Raw genomic sequence first — 21,673 nt, 5'->3', positions numbered from 1 at the left:
ACTACTACTACTACTACTACTACTACTACTACTACTACTACTACTACTACTACTACTACTACTACTACTACTACTACTACTACTACTACTACTACTACTACTACTACTACTACTACTACTACTACTACTACTACTACTACTACTACTACTACTACTACTACTACTACTACTACTACTACTACTACTACTACTACTACTACTACTACTACTACTACTACTACTACTACTACTACTACTACTACTACTACTACTACTACTACTACTACTACTACTACTACTACTACTACTACTACTACTACTACTACTACATCATCATCATCATCATCATCATCATCATCATCATCATCATCATCATCATCATCATCATCATCATCATCATCATCATCATCATCATCATCATCATCATAATAATAATAATAATAATAATAATTATTATTATTATTATTATTATTATTATTATTATTATTATTATTTAAATTTAACTATTGTGTGCTATATGTACTCATGGAGTTTTAGTTAGGTATTTATTACTACTACAATAATTGGAGGATTAAAAATATTTAAAGTATTGTTGTATTCGAAATTGAACACACTTTCAGATGATAGTTTTCTTGCTGTTATCCTATTCATGACGGATATAACAAGAGCGGTTTATGGGGAATTTCCAGCATTCATAGCGTAGGTCAGAACCCATATTTGAAGATTTGACGGTTGGCATTTGCTTAGTGAAAAAACAGGAAAAATTTCCGGAAAATTTCAGAACGGATGGCCGGCTATGGGATTCAAGACTGAGGAGCCTCATTTACTCGGTAAGCTCAACACACACACACATAGTAGTAAGTTATGAAACAACAACATTTATATCTCCCTATATTTAGCCCTCTTATAAATCGTACTTGCAGTTCTATCAAGAAATTTTTCATTTTAAAGCAACATACGAATATACTATCACAAGCCTCACTTGCGAGTTGGGTACAGAAGTTTCACATTAAAAAAACTACCGTTGCAATATATATAAACTGAATTTTATTGCATGAGTGTATCACTCTGTATGTTTGTGTTCGTGTGGGGAAAGAACAGTGTGATTTCAGGTTTGTAGCGTTGTTAAATAACGTTAACAGCAAGATCTTTCACAAATAAGGTATCGTATCTTCCATGAGAATGGAAGGAAATACTTATTTGTTTGGAAAAAATACAAAAGTGCAAGATTTATTGTATACATAAAGGTAGATTTTCCTTTTACTTTTGTGTCTATTACTAAAGAGGAGTGGTTGACCCCCCCCCCAAAAAAAAAAAAAAAAAAACCTATTATTTCCACTATAGGTAAGATATCCACAACAAAGATATATAATCCGAAAGCGTGTTCAATTCCAAATACAAAGTCATATAATTTTAATGCCTCATCATGCTTTAAGTATCTATTACAGATACCTGGCTACAACTCAATTATTAATATTAAAAAAGAAATGTTGTATTTCTAGTGTTTTATGGGCGTCGCGAGAAAACTGGATGATAAGACAAAAACTGGCCAGACAAAAATATTTGAATTCGGCGTGAAAAGCTCTATAAGAATCATGACCGGTGTATATACATACATATTCAGAATCTCATAGAAGACAATATAGATAAATTTTACTAATAATTTCTTTTTTAATATTTATACGTTGTTCAATACTCACAAGTTGATAATATACATGTAAAATTAATCTTATCAATATATTTACTGATAGGAGAGAACACGATTCATGAAACGAAACTGAGTTAAGAGATATTACACATTTCGCAGAAATTAAGATAATTACGATTTTTACATAGTACTAGTGCATAATAAGTACTGAATGCTCACTTGCAATGAACACAAACATACTGCTTTCCCACATCAGTGCATTTAACTTGAAGATTATATATATTAGAATAATCTTGCACCTAAGAGAATTTAAAAACAGATCTCCGAGCAAGGGAATTGTTAAACTGTGCATTTCATGATTACAGAAACATATGTTCAATATCATGTTCATATCAAACATATGTTTATAGTTTCATAATACTACAAATTTAAACTAAATAAATACTAAGAAGAAATAAAGGAAAGTAATGAACATAAAGTAATGATAAATATAAAAAGTGAATGTACTAAAAAAAGTTAGCAATTACAACCTTTGAGTGTTTGTCTCGTTAATTATTCTACAAAAACTTCAGGATCCTACGTATGAACGACGGCATAAGTTTTTTTTTGTTTTAATTGATTAATTAATTCTCTCTCTCTCTCTCTCTCTCCTTTTCGAACCAAAAGAAATCAAAATTTTTAATAAACTTTTATTCATCTGTTTCAATAAAAAAAAGAAAAGCAAGAAAAAGAAATCAAAAGAGAGAGAAGAGGAGAAAAAAAAACATATCTTTCACCTGTGCTTGCTTTAGTCTTACTCAGAGATAAGGATAAACAATTTCTGACAATTGAAATGGATATTTTAGCTTGTATTGCAGGATTATTGATCTTGCAGTTACACAGGACTCTGTACACGCCTAGTATTCATAATAATATTAATTAATTATTACTTTTTATTAATTCTGTCAATTTATCTATTATTATTTCTTCAACTGTATAATGTTTGATCAAAACTTATTTTTCAAATGCTAAGACTGAATATCTGTTGAACGATAACTCTGTTCATAGCAGTAATTTCAATTACTCGTCGATAATTGATGCTGATAGACAGTCGTAACTTGTGTTTGAGCGGGATGAATTTCTATCAACTTTATGCTTATGTGACGGTAGTGTTTATTAATATAGTAAATTGTATAATTATCTATTTATTCTATACCAAGTCTTGTCTCTGCGCTCGTATAATTATTTTCTTAATTTCAATTTACAGTTTTAATGGTCTAGCAACAATTAAACTGAACTTCCACTTACCGAACTCGGCACCTTGACTGGATCTCTATCTGTCGGCCCATGCTCAAGAGGAGTAGTCATAAACCTCTCCAAGTTCCACCTTGGTTTTGATTCTTCCTCCTGCTAAGTAAATGAAACAAATAGTTTATAGACAGCAGATTTTACAAACTGCGTAAACACAGTGAAATATATTCTGTTGTTTATTCTACCAATGCACACATCTGGGGCTGAGAAGAAAAGTAGTATAAGTCATAAAATATTAATTTCACAGGAGAAGCGGAAAAGTGTTTTCAAGACAATATTTTGTTGAATTGTGTAGATTGTTTATTGACGGAAAACGTGTTTACTTCCTACATTCCAGTTGTCCACATCACAAAATCTTCCTTGCGCCCCTCGTACTAAAGTAAGTAAGAAAAAACATAACTCAATTTCGGCCAAAAGGTGACTTGGCATAGTTTACCTCACAGCTCCAGATATGTGGAAAGCAAATGTACCTCACACGAATACTTGTTCAGAAAAATATGTACCATCTTACTTTGTTGTATTTAGAAGGTATTTTTGAAAATTGTTCCATACATTCTACAGGTTTTTCATTCTTAAGTTTGACTCCCACTAAAACTTCAAGTGGTTACCTTTCCCGATTACTCAAGTATTTTTGGAGTTAACTGTACACATCTGATCACGAATATAACAATACACATTCCTTATATTCTTTTATGTGTGTCTTCCCAAAAGGAATGACCAGAGCTCCCTCGTGGCTACATGATTAGCGAACGCATCTCTGGCGCCGGAGACTCGGGTTCGATTCCTGTCGGAAGCTCTTGTGGTTAGGATCCCACGTTAAGCTGTAGGTCCACGTCTCATATAGCCTTGATGCTAAACGAGACGCTAAGCCTAAAAAACTTAAACTCAAAAGGAATGAATAAGAATGTGAGAGAAAATACCTTAAAACAACAGTCCGAAAATTCTTTTCATCCATATTTCAACTGAAATAATAATAATATAGAAATACTCCTATTAACACAGGTGAATTCGGAAAGGCTAAAACCAACTACTTATACACTACAGAATGTGAGATTTATGAAATATTAGGTTTATTTATTTATTTATTTTTTACGGTACCACGCAAATTTTTCTACTATAAATATAGAAGCTGAAATTTAGGCTGTTCTGTTTTCTTTATGGATGTATTTTCCAACACTTTACTAAATCTTGCTCAGAAATTATATAACTGTTGTAAACTATATGAACTTAGAAACAATTCTGGATTTATCGTACATTTTTAGTACATACGAAACAACATCGATAAAATGATTCACTTCACCTTCATGATATGGTACTGAGACATTATAAACGTTTATTGTTTACAGTTGCAGCAACGATTAACCACTTACATTATTTTTTTTTTTTCTTCAAAAACTTTCAGATGAAGAAAACTTTGAATACGTATTTCTACTTTAAAGGCGCAAGATTCTCTTATATTAATGCAAATTGCGCTCAAGTCGGATTACATAATGAAAAGTTCTTGAGAAGAGAAATTACAATGGATACTGACTTCTGTTGGCGGGAGAGTGTTCTATCTCCTGTGAGACTGACAACTTAATGTCGTTTTCTTATAAAACTGTGCCTATTAATTTACAATTAAACGGAATTCTGGTTTTCCTACCGATTAGATTTAGCCCGTTTTAAAAGTATATCCAGGGTTACACACGAATCTAATATTATCTTAATTAGGAAGATTTTAAAACTATTCTAATAATGATTTTCCCGAGAAGTAATGCGTATTTCAGTGTAGCCAACTATATTAGCTTGATAAGCAGTGAGGTCGACACGCACTTATTTCTGATCGCCACAATGGAAGTGAGGAGTACTGGTTTTACGTGGGATACCATATATAATAATATTTCAGAGGTATTACTGTACAATGAACCAACCAGTTATAATACCTCAGAAATCTAGGCGAATCCTACATACCCACAACTCCTTGTTATTATCAATGTGGACACAATCTCAAAATCATACTGTACACTGAATATAATATTCACCACTACAATGATCCATAACATCAGACCTGTTATTATATACTCAATCTTTACATTATTGTCATGTGTGTTAAGATCCCAAAACATTTCCTGATACTGCGCTACAAGTGCCGAAGACTGTAATAAATCTGTACGGCAATACAGTAGTCATTCTTTAAAATAACAATATATGCTTGTGTAATCGTATCATTTGCACTAGTGATAATAAATAGTTTATTATTGAAAGTAAGTTCAAACTTCCTTAGGAAGTAAAACAGCTTGTGAAGAATAAGTTAAAACCAGTATTGTAGAAGAAACAAGTGATTTTTTTTTAAAGACCACATCATCTGTAGGAATGGACACAAAAATCTTCCGAAATCTACATAATTATTATGAAGTGAATTCTCTAGTGTATACTCTTAATTTGTTAATCACGACCAAGAATACCTTTGGAGGAGCATCTTTCGATGATTCTGCTGATTCATCTCCTGATTCCTCACTGCTGGAGTCTGTGTCAGAGGAAGAGCCATCAGATTCATCACTTGAGGTGCTTATTGGAGAGCTCATACGAGACACCATGTCAGGAGGATGCAAAATACTTGGGGTGGGGCTCATTGCGGATCTGCAAAAAAAGGAATTACATCTCAAACACTCATCACTTCATTGTTTATAATTTGCATGATAACACAGTGCTAGCATGAAACTAAATGACATTTTTCAACCGTATATATAAACAATACAAATTATACCAGAAAAAAGTATTAATTTGCATTTCATTTTATGTGAAAAATGGTGAAAATATTCACAAGCATTCTCACTAAATGCTTCATCAGATACAAACAAAAAAGGTGTGAAGCGTCAGGTAGGTGCCATATTTAAATTTAAAGGCTCAAAATGAATCCAGTCCATATATATTAAAAATAAATAAATAAATAAATAATTTGTCTCAGGAACCTATATATCCTTACATACACATATAGTATATCGATAAACAAAGGCATACATTTCTTATCTATGCAGTCTTTTTGGAAACCTATATAATAGTACAGCATATAATTAATTATAAGTGTAAGTATAAAGCAGGAGAAAAGAAGACAGACAACATGATAGCATATCTTCAATATCTGACGTTTTTTTTTTTACACAAAATGAAATGCAAATTAATACTTTTTTTTTTTTCCTGGTTGACTGCTGAAAAGCTTTTTAAGTAGCTCTCAATCCTAGGGAGGAAACAGTTAATATACTCACGTTACTTTTGTACGTACAAGCACACAGTAATATAATATCTTTCTGAATTCCATAGCTGATAATCTTACACTCCAGATGACACATTTGTTTTATCTACATCTGTTGTTAGTTTAGGTTTATTATGCAATACGCACAATGGAAGTCAATATATATATATATATATATATATATATATATATATATATATATATAGAGAGAGAGAGAGAGAGAGAGAGAGAGACGTTTTTGAAACTGACAACCTTTTTCTTAGAAAACAAAATAAACTAATAATAATATAACCTGAAAAAGCTGAGAATTTAGTGTTTTATCCCATGGCGAAGGATATTATTGAGGATTTAAAAAAAGATGAATATGAAGTAGTCATTTAACTTCACGTAGTGTTGCGTCAAAACGGGGAAAAAAGACATGTATACAATATATATATATATATATATATATATATAGGGTTGGCACGTAAGCGCTGCGCGATGCAGATTGAAATGTTATCTATGCAGTCTTGTTTGGAAACCTATATAATTTGCTACAATACTACGTACTAAACTGCAGTAAAAACTGTCTTGAATGGACCCCATATTAAACGGGAGCTTACCTTAAATAGAAATATCACAGTTCCATGAACTCAGGAGTGAAAAACATATTAAATTACCTCCATTAAAAGCAAACTATGGTTCACGGACAACAGAAATTAAAATAAGCGGGAAATGAATTGAAAAATTTGAAATTTCGGAATCCAGCGTTTAGAAAAGATATTCTGTGAAAGTATATATATCAGCGCGCAAAATTTCCGGTCGCCAGGTCGCCATTAGCGACTAGAAATTTAGAGCTGGTAACCAGTGTTCAGTAGGAAGGATTTCTGCTTACTTCAGTCGACAAAGCCTGTTCCGCCATGTAAGGTCCTAAATACCGCAGGATTTTTTGAACGAAATACAACTTTCATAGAGTTATTTTCCAATGTTTATAACTCATTCCCTAATTGGAAGAAGAGTATTGGCTACGGACTTATGAAGATGCTAAAGAAGAGTTTAAACAAGCTGCAACGATCTGCCTTACGGTGAAATGACTGATACGCTTAGTGTGGTGTCTTAGACTAAAGTATTTGTGAAAAGTCGAGCAGGCATGCAGCAGTGTGTACATAAACCCTCCTTCAATACAGGAAAAAAATACAGAAAATGCTTGCAGAGATATCGCAAGTACTGTAATTGAATACGGTACAAACAGCATTTTATTTAATCTCATTATATTCTTTATCTGTATTTTTTTTTTAAGCATAGCAATACTTTTGTTAATCTATCTTCAACGGAAATTTTTGTGAGTCCCATTTTACTGTACTATGAAAATTGTCTTTGTTCACTATGAGTATGTTTTTGCAGTAACTCTTCATACACTCTTTTGCTATATTGTATCTTAATGTAATAACAAGTTTAAAACTAAACTAAATATTAACGAACAGATCTTACACACCATAAACTTGAGAGTTAATAAGGTATGTAATAGGAATTTAGTGTCGTGCATAGAGTTGCCAACCGGCCGGTTTTTCACCGGCCTGGCCGGAAATAACGCTGTAATTTTGATTAAAGCCGGTGATCGATACAAACTTCTTACCAGCCCCTTTATGAGCGGTCTTTTTTTCTTTCTTTCAAATTTGTATCTAGTTCGAAATGTAAGATTTACAAAGTAACTTTCTGTAGATCCAAAACTGTCACCTTTCACCATCTATCAACGATTAATATATTTTGTTCATCTGTTTTAATGATTTTACAGAGATGACAGGGACTCTATTAGGGAAATTTGAAATTTGCTTGTAAGGAATTTTATACATTTAGTGAGTGAAAAAGGACTTCTTAAAGCAATTTCCTGTAATTGAAGTTTAAATAATAAATGTCATTTTCCAAATTCAAAATTGTCACGTAAAGATTAATATACTTTTGTTCATCTGTTTCGATTGCCGATTTCAGTTTCTCATTTATAGCACAATGTATCTATTAGGCTAAGCTTATTAGTGAATATAGTATGCAGAATACAGGTGATAATGCACTTTTGTTCACGATAGTACATTTCCTTCCCATGGATGGGTCCGAACAGAGATTCTTCACACTTAAGACCTACATCATTGAGAATTTTGAGGGGGTGCCGTTTTTTTTCCAGAGTTGGCAACCCTAGCTCGTGCATGAGGTGCTGGACAGATAACTAGATGTGTTTTTTCTTCTATTGTAAACTAGTATCAATTTGCATTATATGTAAGTGTATTAGCACTCAATTCATAACGTTTTGAATGATGGGAAGAATTAAAAAAAAAAAAGAAAAAAGGCTAAACTTTATTACGGTATATATAGAAAAAGACAGCAAACCGCTGATATTGACAATTCTAAATACTAACACGCAATCTAGTGTAAAATAATTATCTCTTGGGAGATACTTTATTCTCAGAATCATGGAAGACAATATTGACTTTATTAAATACTTTGCAGCAGCCTTCGTTCAAACTAAATATTCAATCATATCCAGTAACAGAATTTTGATTAACAGATTGCTACTGGTTATGACAAAGAAACAAAAATCGAAATAAACAAGCAATGATAAACTTACGCATCTTCTGCTGATCCTGCAGCATTATCTCCTTTCTTCTTGGAGGAGTCCTGAAATGAAGCAAACAAACATTACACGCTGATATTATGTTAACATACTGTAACTCTAAACAGGGCCGAATGTAATATACCTAATAATACTATATGCACTTAAAAAACAACACAGCAGTGTTTCGTAAAATTATTCTAACAAAGATGAGAATTGAATTCTAGTCTTTACTGGAGGGCCAGACTTAAGCCGATTTGAACGATTGCTCCCAATTAGGCCCCGCGCTAGAGTGTAATCTATTCTCGTCAACATGCAGAACACACTGCAATAAATCACATTGCATATTTTACAGAAAACAACAGTGATTACAGCAATAAAAAAAAACTCAAATTGTGTTTTAGGACCCGAACATAACTAGTTTCTAAGTTATTCTTTAAAGTGAATTGAAAATGGTTTTCGGGAAACTTGCTTTCTGGAAAAAAAGAAAAAAAAAATGAAAAGAAAAAATACAATATAATATTAAAATAGTAAATTCAAAATTTGAGCAAATATTGAGCTGCAGCAAGACTGATTCTTAAACTTCTCACCAAGAATATTCACATCAACATTAATACAACACTGATATGTAAAGAAATTAATAAGAACATTTTTTTCTGATAGCAATTTTTCCTAAAATAATCATTTCTTAAGCTAATAAGAACTATTAGGGTACAAAAATAAGCACTTAAACTGTAGTAAACATAAATTTAAGCTCTCGTTACTACTACTTATGATATCGATAGTTTTAAACTAAGCTGTAATCGATTTCATCTTCCATAACGGGCATAAAATCGCGGAACGTTAAACAAAACCTCGTAAGAAATAAAAATAATCGAAAGAGGGTGCTATTGTAATTTACTATACACGAGACAATACTCAAGTGCGCCCGTCATCATATTTATGTCTGTTTTCATTTCATGGTGTTGATGTGAATTTCACTTCCGTCCAGTGCAGCGGCGCAGACTTCGGGGACGTCCAAACGTTATTTTTGACCAATTTTTATTCCCTCCCTCCACCTTGTCACATTTCGTAACGCAGGGCCGAATCCCTCCTCCTTTTCTTTCGTAACACCTTTTAATTTTTGCTTTTCGGCCAAATTTACTTATTTTAGGAGTTATTTTAATAGTAGAAATTCTTTATTACAAAATGCTTGTATTCTGAATACATTTGTAGTGTCTTTCGCCAACAAATCAAAGTATTAAAATGTTCGTAGTACCGTAATAATAGTTTAACCCCATAAGGTTATTTAATTAACTAGTTTTGATTATTCAAAATTGCATACTGTCGTTTCCCCAAGGAGATCGCACTCATTTTTTTAAGTCACTGATGATTGGCAAAGAGGAAATACTGCCGCAAGATGCAAGTGAAACAGGATCTAAAGAACTGACATCGACTTTTTTCCGGGATCCAGGATGCTTTGTGCGTTTGAAGTTCGCCAGTGTCGACAATGCAAAGAAGTTTTCTTCCTCGTCGACCATAGATTCAAAGTCGCTGCATACGTGAAGAAACAGGGACATCTCGTTTGTGAATAAGCTTTCTAGCATCTTCTTTGGACTTCAGTTTACCCCTTTTCAAATTATTCTTGTTCTAAATCAGTGCTGGAATGCGAATAAACTCGTTTTCTCCAGAAATTTTCATATCCATTTTTTTTTTAAAGTACTACATGAATATCCGATGAATTAGGTTTTTAATATCTTATTTTACTCTACAAATCGTGGATCGTTCCGCCGCGGAAAATATTACTTCACGATAAAAAGTTTCTTCTGTTTCACATGCGAAACCCCTTAGAAGAATAGTGGTTATGATTCAAGTCAAAAGTTTTAAATAATGTTCTCAAACATAGCGATACAAGAGGGAATGCGAGGGCATTTTCAAGCGGTGGTTACGATCACTAAGAACTTATTTCAGAAAAGCGTGTGCCGAAAATGCAATGTTGCGACAGCCACCAAATGGAGTTTTATTGTATTGTAAGGGTTCGTCACCATTCATGCTTATGTCTAGTGGCGTCTTCGAATCCCTTCAGCATGATTTAATTTATATAGGATATATGTTCGAAATTTTCCAATACAATAGAAATATTTATTTATTTAACAAAAAGAAAAGAACTCAATAAAATTATCTGTTTAAAACATTGCATATAAACTTACGAATAAAAATAAAAATTATAGCAAAAAGTGCGTCACGTAACAAAGACGTAAATCCCCTCCTCCCCCTTGTCACACTTCATAACGCAAGACCGAACCCCCTACCCCCTCTGCCGCGTTACGTAATATGTGGACGACTCCTTCTGAATAACTTTGACAGGAAGGGGGAATATCACATTCCTCGATCTTAGCATAGGCCAAGTGTGGGCGCGCGTTATCACCGTGGATGATTGTCAGAAGCCAGAGCAGGATGTTTCCCCAGGATTGCAGTCCGTAGGCGTTCAAGCTACTGAAGAAGACATCTGCACAGATTACATAGCAAAAGCTCAGTGATTCATTCCATGGATACCTCACCAAACATTCAACATCACTTCACAATGGTGGAGTTTCTGCGCCCCCACCCACCTTTAGGTACTCACTGATCTTTGTGTGTAATGTTATGGTACGGGACCCACTTTTCATCCTCTGTCACCATTCTGTCCAGAAATGGCTCACGTTTGTGGCGGGTGAGTGGGGAACTGGAGATGTCCAATTGCTGTTTCTTCTCTTGAGGCATTAACGCAAGGAGTACCCGTTTACCGAGTTTCGAGAAGCACTCAAGGTCCTGTAGATGACAATGAATGGGGAGGTCGAATGGGTAACATGGAGTACGCTGGCTAGTTCTTCAACAGTTTGCATTGGATTTGCCTCCACCGTTGCGCGGTCATCGTTGTCCAGCTGCACAGGTCTGCCTTCTCGTGGATTCTCACCGAAACAAATGTTCCCAGGCAGAAATTTCTGGAACCGTTCTGGTATTTCTGCACATCCACAGTACCCTGATCATGTATGGCATTATTTCGTGTCGCTGCGTTGGCTGAATGTTACTGGTAAAATTCATACAACATGATATGTAGTATGTGGTCCTTCGACACTGTCATGATCGAACACAAATCACAATTGCAAAACGCGGAGTACACCGCTCTCCTTCTACACATTGCAGCACAGTGAAGTGTGCTATATGACACAGCTACAGCACGTGCCATTTACTTTATACTCGCTCATCACATGGTGTAATTGCAGCAGTCATCGAGTCTAGAAGTCATCATCACTTACGGGAAGACCTGATAATTAAAAAGAGGAACAAAAATTCGTTGGGTCATTGCCTAAGAAGGAACTGTATCATGAAGAACATACTAGACTGTATGATAGCAGGGGGAAAAAAATAGGGAGGCGCGAGAGGGTACAGTTAATGGACGGTGCTAAAAAAGAAAATTCTTAACGTGAACACGAAGAGATTATTTGAAGGCCATGATGCATGGAAGCTTCTTAGTTCACGGGTGACTGCTAATAATGGCAGAATACTTACGACTAATGAACCTATATGTGGGCAATAGGTTTATCTCTAAATTTCTCTAGAAGGTTTCTAAGCACCCTGTATGAAGTCAATAGTGAATAATGAGGACTTATACATTAAGATTACAAACATGAAATGTTCACATTGACGAAACTTACCGAATCTCCGTCATCACTGTCTTCTGACAAGATCAGGTCTGTAACCACGTCCCTAGAAAAGAGAAGATTTTAATTTTACTACGATTATAAAATAGTATATTTTAGCTATAAATATAAATACTTGTTGGTTTCATTTGAAATTCGCAATTTTAACAAACTTTGTGTTTCTAACATACGTGCATACTTAGGGAATATCTTACCAAAAGTCAAACTAAGAATTAAATGAAATTATAATAAACGAGAGTTGAGAAATGCGTCGTTTCAGAGATTACCCTAGCAAAAGTGGAGGTTTAACGTTTGTTGATGTTGGGAACAAGCTATGGTGTATAACTGGACATGTGTATTTACATCTGTACCTAAAACTCTAGGCTTTATTTCTATTAATGCAAGCATTACAATGTTTATTGTAGGGGTGGAAGTTAACAAAATGTTAGGCCTATATTTTTCTGGTATTGCGGAGACAATTGCCATCAAATACACACAGTATTACACTTCGTACTGAAACAAAACATGGTAATTTTAAAGTGCTTTTTTTTTTTTTTTTTTTTGCATATTTTGCCTATTTTCAGCTTTTAGGTTATTTTTCCGGTGATTTTTCGTCATTTTTGGTATGTTCCAGTAATTTATTTATTTGTCATTCTTTAAATTTTGGCAAAATGCTCGAGACTCTGCACAACAGTAAACAGATTTTCTCATAGATGACAATTAAAAAAAAATACTGAACTACAGATATTAGTCTTTGTTTCTATGTTGTCAAGACAATGGTGGGGTGCTGCAGCGACCATTATAAGTGGAAAAACTTACATTTTCAGTTTTCATTTACATAAAATATTTCCAAAATCAATTTGTGTAATATTTTTGAAATTATTTCGGACGTTTAAATTTGGTACTTCTTAGACGTCCGTATCTTGGCGGAAAGAAGCAGCGTGTCTAGAAAGTCCCCCATCTCCTGACTGTTTTCTTGATTTTCACTTTCCAATTTTTCATACACAATTTGTTAATTATAAACAATAATTTCACGATTTACATGGACGCATTATTTCTTTGTTTCTACAGTAGCACGCAAGACATGAAAACACACCAGGCCACATAATAGGCAGAGATGCTGGAAATAAATGCATTTTACGCTGAATAATTTCCTGTATTTGTCTTAATCATTAAATTGTTTAATTTTTTATTTTATTTGGTTACGGTATTTACATTTAAAATCAAATTTACATGTTTCAACTGAAGAAGCTACATTATTTTTTCTGGCATTGGGACCAGATGCCCATGATTTGGTATGTTTGTTGTATTCTTTTAGTTACAGATACAAATTTAATCATATTCATAGTTTTGGGGCCACTTTTCCATGTTTTTAAGGGCACCTGTGCTGCAATGTACTTTCTCATGGTAAATTACAAGTTTTTCCCACATATAAGCGCCAAACAAAAATCGCCGCAATGTACTTTCTCATGGTAAATTTCAAGTTTTTCCCACATATAAGCGCCAAACAAAAATCGCCGCACATCTTATTCCGAACACGAAGGGCTGTAGTGTTAGTAATCACTAACACTTCAAACTGGGAGCTCATGTGATTCGGATTCCACATTAATCAGTAGGTCCACGTCTCATATAGCCTCGCTGCTGAACGGGACGTAAAACTCAAAATCAATCAATCAATCAAACTTCTCGCCGAAATTTTCCGTGTCCACTGTTATCAAGGCTTTCATTTTGCCTGCATTAATAAACCACCTTAAAATCAGAGAATTCTGTGTGGAAATTATTCCCTGTACAACATCTCTTGCACATTCATTGCATCTTGAAATATGCATTTCTTGATTGCGTATGTATGACTTTTGCTGATAAGGACTGTATGACTTTTGCTGATAAGGACTGTCATCCACGATTTCTCGAATTCAAAATAGCGCGTGTTGAAATTTAGCTTATTCAGTGTTTTAGACAGCCCTAGCTCTGAAACTATACATTTTTCCTCTAGGGCCTATATGAACTTTTTTCTTTCTTATTTTGATCTGACAAACCACCTCTTACAGTTTGTGGATATAGGTCATTAACACCCTCTAGCCTATGTAAGACCTAGAAGGGAAGAAAAGAAAGTAGGGTAGTTCATCAACATAAGTCAAATACCAAAATAGATTGAAATACGTGCTGATTTATTTTAAATGAAAAGTTCACATAAAAATGTCGTAACTCTTGATTTTAAAGGATTCCGAGATATGGACACTTTATTGTTGGAAATGACTTGGAAGTGGGAGAAACAGAGTTACTACTTTAATAACAGGGCGTCTATATTTCGGGATCCCTTAGGGTTACTGAAATGAAATTTGGTATTTAGACTTTGCATTTAAAATAATTCAGCATGTGTTTCTGCGTTTCTTGATATTTGCCATAGAAAGAGAGAGGGATGAAAGAAAGTGTGGAGAGTGATTCAAACTCGCGCTAACTTCAATCGCTCAGCCCGGCGAAAGTTTGACGATTATATGCCACGAACAGTCACAACCGCTGAGTATAAATGTAATATGAATTAAACCTTATTCTGCTGGACGAAGAGAGGGACTTCTGCTATGCATTATAATAAGTAGCAGCGCCACGTGTACCCAACATGGAGTTTAATTTGTAGTGTGCTAATTTCTAAATTAATATTGAAATAGGAAGTGGTAGTATATTGCACAACTTCCGGTTTTAGTAGACATATTAGAATGGATATGGTAAAAAATGAAATGAAATCTCTAAGTTTTACGGTTACCCACGGTTATGCCGGTTAGGCTAAAGGAGACGGTGATGATGAGAGATGAGTGAAATGGTGGAATGAAGAAAGTGGGAGGAAATGGGAGAACTCCGAGAAAACCCACGAGCACGGTGTTTGTCCACCACAAAGTCCACATGACGCGAGCTGGGATCGAACCAGGGACCCCAAGCACCGGAGGTGAACGCTCTGCCACTGAGCTACCGCCCCCCCCAGGATGGATATAGAATATATGAACGAGTGAGTTGAAAAAGGTACACATTCCAGAAAATAGGCAAGCTAAACTGGGATGGTTATATTCATTTTATATGTACTTACACCGCTGGAGAGGAACAAGGAATACATTCATTAATTTTAGGTCCTCTTTACTGAAGTCTACGGGAACGTATGAGTGAAAAATCGAACATATTTCTGGAATGTATTTATGTTTCCACCCAGTGTTTGAAAGTTAAGGTTTTTGGAATGTGTTCCTTTTCCAACTTACCCATTCATATATACTTGGAACGCTTAATTTATTGCAGAAAACCACTTCTCGCTTAAATATTACAACTTTTAATCTATAGTGATCGCCGTTAAACCGAAAGTGGCTTATTTCTACCAATTATTGTATGAATACGGTGTTAAGAGAGAAGATGGTTATATACTTAGAACACTGAATTGATTCCAAAAAAACGTTTTTTTGTTATATCTGATAGCTTCTGTTCTGTAATACTGAAATTGTAAATTGTAGTGATTTCCTGTTTTAGCAGAGTTAAGAATAGATGTAAAGTGCATTCTTGGGACTTTTAATTGACTGGAAAAAATGTTTCTTTCTATGTACTGCCGTTTTTGTTCTATAGTAATCAACGTAAAAACCGGAAATGGTTGATTTCTACCACTTGCCTCCAAAAATGAACATTATTCCCGACTTCTGACCATATGGTATTGATCCCTTAAGTTGTTCTTGAGAATTTTGTCTTTCGGATGGACGGGCAACGGACACACGGGCTGAGTCACATCACAATATACACGTTCTGGTAAACCAACCTCCTTAAATATAAAATCAACACTGTATATCTCCTAATCACGGAAAACGGATAAAGTTTCAAATGAGTTTCTGAACAAAATATCTACCTTGAACTAGGTTTTATCGTGTTATTTTCATTGAAATGCTATTCCCAAGGGGGAGGGGGATAAACACTTATGTCGAAAACAGAATATCTCAGGAACCCAAAATTACGGATATGAAAGATGGTATATAAACACCTCATTAAAAATAAGAGGACACGTTGTTTTAATGTTTTTGTAAATCCGCTTTTAAGGGGCCAACGGGGTGAAATTTCTATTTTCTCTATATAAGATGACATCACGAGAAAACGACCGAACATTTTCAAATGAATTACTGAAAAAAGCACTTACTTCGAGGAGTGTTTATATACTCTTATTTTCATTAAAATGCGTATCATAAGGGGGGAAGGGTTTAAATCTTACGAGCCCCTGATGTTAGAATGATGAAAATTGATATATAAACACCTTATTAAAAGCAAGCTCCACCGTTTTTGGACATTCTGTTTTTAAGGAAGGTCACGGGGCAATTTCTATATTTTCTTTTCAATATATAAAAATGACATTGGGATTGTCTGTTTCATAGTCACGGGAAAGTGGTTGAACCGCATGAATTAAATTGCTGAACACAGCACTTGGCTCGGACCGAATTTTTATAATGTCATTTTGATTAAATTGCGTATCGTAAGGGAAAAAGGAGGTCTAAATTTTTCACAAATAATAACGGTTGCAACATCTGAAATGCATTTTTAAAACATCGCATTTGGGTCGAGCTGAGTTTTCTTCATTTGACTTTGATTCAAATATGCAGAGTAAGTGGGAAAAGGGAGTTCAAATATACTTTTCAAATATTTTCGTATTTCTATTCTTCCCGTGTGAAGAAAGGTATTTTAGCGAGTATAATATGTAATAGACATATAAATAAAATTAGTCGATATGCTTCAACTTTATAGGACTCTGAATAAATAATCCTTATCCCGCTCCATATTCATATCTGCTAAATGAAGCAAGCGCATTAAAAAAACAAAATTTAACCTTAAGACAGCGGGGAATATGTAACAAGTCAGTTACATCATTTTTGAATACGGTGACAAATGATTTTGTTAGCAGTACAAACAGAATCCCGTTAATCCATATGGATGGGTGACGGTAAGCAAGCATATTGTGTTCCTTTGAGACAGTTCTTTTAATCGCTAGTCAACGCTCGACGCGTCCTTTTCATCCAAGCAATGTACGTCATGATGACGTAACCACTACACAAAGTTATCGATTCGGGACACTCGAGCATCAGCTAATACTTAAAATTCGTGACTAAAAGCTTTACAGTATACACAGGGAACGGCAGTTAGTTATTTAATCAAACGGATAAATTATAATGTTGTCACGGTCAGTATTCCAAACTTAACAAGTTTCCAAAATTAACTTGATAACTGTCGTACTGCGCAACCTGTTTGTGTTGTTCGCGACCACTCGTGTTCCATGATTAGGAGCATGATAAAAGATACATTTATTATTGAAAATTTACAAGCTCCCTATCTTTTTCCCTCCCATTTAGCCTTGCTAACGTCGTAGGCATTGATTTCCAACATGCAATACACGGAGCACACTTACATTATTATATTAATTGTACACATCATCTTTTCTTCAGCAGATAACATATGTTACCGTATGACTTAAAATTATAAGGGTAAAAGGAAGTATTAAAATATCTCCCATTACTATTCACAATTTCCACGAACAATGAAAAAGAAAATAAGAATACAATAAATTATTTTCTCCTTAGAACTGCCTTTAGTGGCAACTTCTAGAACAAGAACGCAAGTATATTAAAGAGATCATTATTAAAAACTATAACATCAGGTATAAAAGTATTAAGCGTTTTGCGCACAAGATGGGAGTTGGGGCAGGTTATAAGTTGCAGCAGGTTAGGCCTACCGTCATTTGACTTTGACAGGTGATACTTGAAGCTAGTAGAGGGCAAAATGTGTTGGAAATCTATAATCAGACGTGAGTGAACTTTTCACAAAACTGCGTTACATTTTACAATTTTATTTTGGTAAAGATGCAAATGCTGTACAGACCCGAGAACAAATTTGTGCTGAGTATGGGCAAGATACGTCAGAAAAAGCAATAGCCAAAAAATTGTTCAGTCACTTTCGTTCTGGTAATTTCGTTGTCCAAGATGCTCCTCCCAATACGCGACCAATCATAACAAAAGTGAACGATATCCTGGCAAAAGTCGAGCAAGACTGGTGTAGAATGGAAACTTTACCTCCAGAATTATTACCTCCTCGAATACACATTTATTTGAACTGTTTGAAAGGAAAATCAAACCATACCAAACAAACAAACAAATCAAGGAAACACCTTCACAAGGGGGTATAATACATCAGGGAATTATAACACCCATCGAATTTCCATTTATTTGAAATGTCTGAACGGAAGATGAAACAATACCAAACAATATTTAAAGAAATACACCGACGATCAGGGTAATAATACTCAAGGGAATTATATATAACCACCTCGAATTGCTTTTTATTTGGAATGTTTGAACGGAAAATCAAACCATATAAAAATACAGCAAGGAAACACCTCCACGAGGGAGACTGCAATACACCAGGGAATTATTATCCCCTCGAATTCCCATTTATGTTTGAACGGAAAATCAAACCATATCAAAAATACATCAAAGAAACACACCGACAAAGGGGGTAAAATATACCTTAGGGAATTATTACCCTCTCGAAATTTCTATTTAAAATATTTGAACGGAACATCACACTATTTCAAAAAAATACATCAAGGCAAAAATATATGGCGGAATAATGGCAGAACGCTTATATCCCGTTTCCTCCTACATTTTCATTCCACCAATTTTTCATCATCATCATTCACTTGTCTTGATTATCCGTCTCTCTCAGCCTAACGGGTATAATTGTGGGACGTTAAAAGAAAAAATATATATATACAGTCAAGGAAACACCTCGATGAGGAGGTACTAATACACTAGGAAATTGTTACCCCTCTTAAATTCCTATTTATTTGAAATGTTTGAATGGAAAATCATACTATTTCAAAAGATACAAGAAAGCATCTGATTCGATCCCCCGCTCCAATAAACTTATAAGCTGCTCGAACTACACATCAACATTTTTTAATTATTGGTGGTGGGATTTGAACACCTTTCTCCTTCACGTTGAGGCAACTAAATAAAAGGGGAGGGCATTCTTTCCCCTTAGTCTTGCTTGGTTTGTTAATATTAGTTGAAAGACTAAACAACGTAAGAGGTTTATTCTTTTAATATTTAGAATATTAACAATATTAACACACTACAGTACTTTTGCACTTTATACCGATGTGACTACTTACGCGATTTTTTGTGCGTAAATTTTAATGGAAAATAAAATCAACTGATTAGATGTCTCTCTGTACGCGAAAGGATACACACATTATAGTGGAAAGGGGGAATCAATGCGAGAACTCTAAAAAACCTCGAAATACATGGTGGCGACCACGAATTTATACGCATAGAAAGGAGCAAGGACCCCCTCCCGACGTGATCAAAATTCTGGTAGACAGTGTATGGACAGTCCATGATGGATAATTTCAAAACATTCATACTATTTACGAACAAAAGGAACACTTTATTTCTTACTGCACATTTCTTTCTTACCAACTATCGATCTAACATTTTGTTATGAATTCTAGTTTACAATTGCCAGTTTGTTGTCCAACAATCATTAGTAGATCTATTGCTTCAGAAACTTGAGAGATTTATTTTACTTTCTTCTTCTTTTTTTTTTTTTAAGCACTGACATTTTATTTGCTTCTAGCTCCTAAATCAAGCATCATTCAACCATGTTTACAATAAAATTTTAGATCTTCACTTGTTCTCAAGAATAACCTACCAACCTTTCAGAAATATCTGATGTGTACAATCTAGTATCCTTTCTACAATTCAGTTTTAAACGCAACTGTTCCCCAAGTTAAAAATTATGTCATCCGAAGTATACCTACCGAATTTTTATTACAGTAAAAATAAAAGTATTCATTACATTAAAAAAAAATGATCTTAGAAAAGAAAGCAAAAGGAAAGAAGAATGAATATTGTATGTATATACATATGGCAATTAATTAGTAATTCAAGCTTACGAGTTAATTCAAAACTGTTAAGAGTGTGATTTAAACGGGGAAGAAGGGAAGCTGTTCCGATCTCCTATTGTTAAAAAAGGAAAGTTCCCTCCAATATGACGTATTTTAAAATGCTTTATCCGTGTACCACGCATGACAGTTCGAAGCAACCGCTTTTCACGTTAATGTGCCGCTGTCAGTAGAAACATTTGAACGGGGAATACACATATATTGAAATCACATTTTCTTTTCTTTTCCTCCTTTACCCCTTCTTTCTTAGTGCATGGCTACTCCATGTGTTCGCAATGCGTTTTTATGGCTCATGCGTACGTTTGGAATACGCTGACCAAGTATTTAAATGTGGATGGCTAATCAAAATGCGCTGCAAACGCGAAAGCAAAAAACGCGCAGAATACGTCGGCTCGAGTGTTTTTGGTGCGTTTCGGAACAATAGACCGCTTGCTGTTTTGGAATCAGTAAAATATATCTAAAGGAAGGGAAAAAAGGAAAGACATGTTGCCAGGCAAGGGGATTTTTAGCAAGAAACAGCTGCTTGGAAGTTCTTTTGTGTAGAGTATTGGAACTCTGCTTTTATCAAGATGTGCATAAATGACAAAAGAAAATTCACAAAAATACAAGGGAATTCCAAAAAATTAATTAATCACAAAAAATCTTATGTAACACAATAGGGTTATTTCTCGTGATTCGCATGAATGAGAATAAGGATGTGGCAGTAAGGCCTGGAAACCCTGACTGGCTCACAGCATGATTTATAAATATGGCGAAAATAAAATTACCGAGTAGCCACCTAGGTTGCGTTCGCTGCGGGGGGTAACGCATCCTTGAATAGCCACACTCTTATGAATGGTTACTAAATCACTAGAAACCATAGTACACAACAGAAAACAGTAGTTGCATCGTTAAATCTCTTCTGACAGGCATAAATATCTTCATTATTTATTTTAGAAAGTAAATAAATTGGGGAGACCAGAGTTATTTAAGTCAAAACAATATAAACACACACTACGCATTTAGTTTGAGCAGCAGCCCCATAAACTTCTCTTCAGTTTTTAAGACTGCTGATAATATTATTCTCAATTTGCTCAGCATTTGTAGGCAATATGAATATTTTCTTAGCAACATCTATTTTCTTGGTCTGATATAATGGTACGTATACACCAAATAATGTGCAAAAGCTCTGAGTGCATGTATTTATTGAAGCGTTTGCAAGTGTGTAAGATACAATGTTTGTATAAATACTTCGGACATTGTTTCGTCGCCTTCGTCCGGCACGTTTCCGAGTGGCACTTCCTAACCCGCAAATACAAGTAACGGGGCT

The 21,673-nt window shown here is 34.6% G+C and overlaps 1 protein-coding gene across 7 annotated transcripts in view; it reads right to left on the bottom strand.

Moving 5' to 3' along the window:
• The window catches only part of lilli (AF4/FMR2 family member lilliputian), a 561,135-nt gene that overhangs the window by 42,915 nt on the left and 496,547 nt on the right, over nucleotides 1–21,673 (bottom strand). For 6 of the 7 annotated variants that reach the window (XM_081737944.1, XM_081737942.1, XM_081737947.1 and 3 more), the window contains 4 exons: nucleotides 12,411–12,462; nucleotides 8,749–8,798; nucleotides 5,362–5,536; nucleotides 2,915–3,016 (listed from right to left, as the gene is read on the bottom strand). In XM_081737944.1, the coding sequence (XP_081594070.1) occupies nucleotides 2,915–3,016; nucleotides 5,362–5,536; nucleotides 8,749–8,798; nucleotides 12,411–12,462 (379 nt within the window). The remainder of the gene's footprint in view (nucleotides 1–2,914; nucleotides 3,017–5,361; nucleotides 5,537–8,748; nucleotides 8,799–12,410; nucleotides 12,463–21,673) is intronic. The other variant, XM_081737943.1, reaches the window with a different exon arrangement.

The sequence above is a fragment of the Thermobia domestica genome, chromosome 14 (genome assembly GCF_964235325.1).
Source record: "Thermobia domestica chromosome 14, izTheDome1.hap1.1, whole genome shotgun sequence".
Taxonomy (NCBI): domain Eukaryota; kingdom Metazoa; phylum Arthropoda; class Insecta; order Zygentoma; family Lepismatidae; genus Thermobia; species Thermobia domestica.
This window is presented reverse-complemented; position numbering and strand designations above follow the sequence as displayed.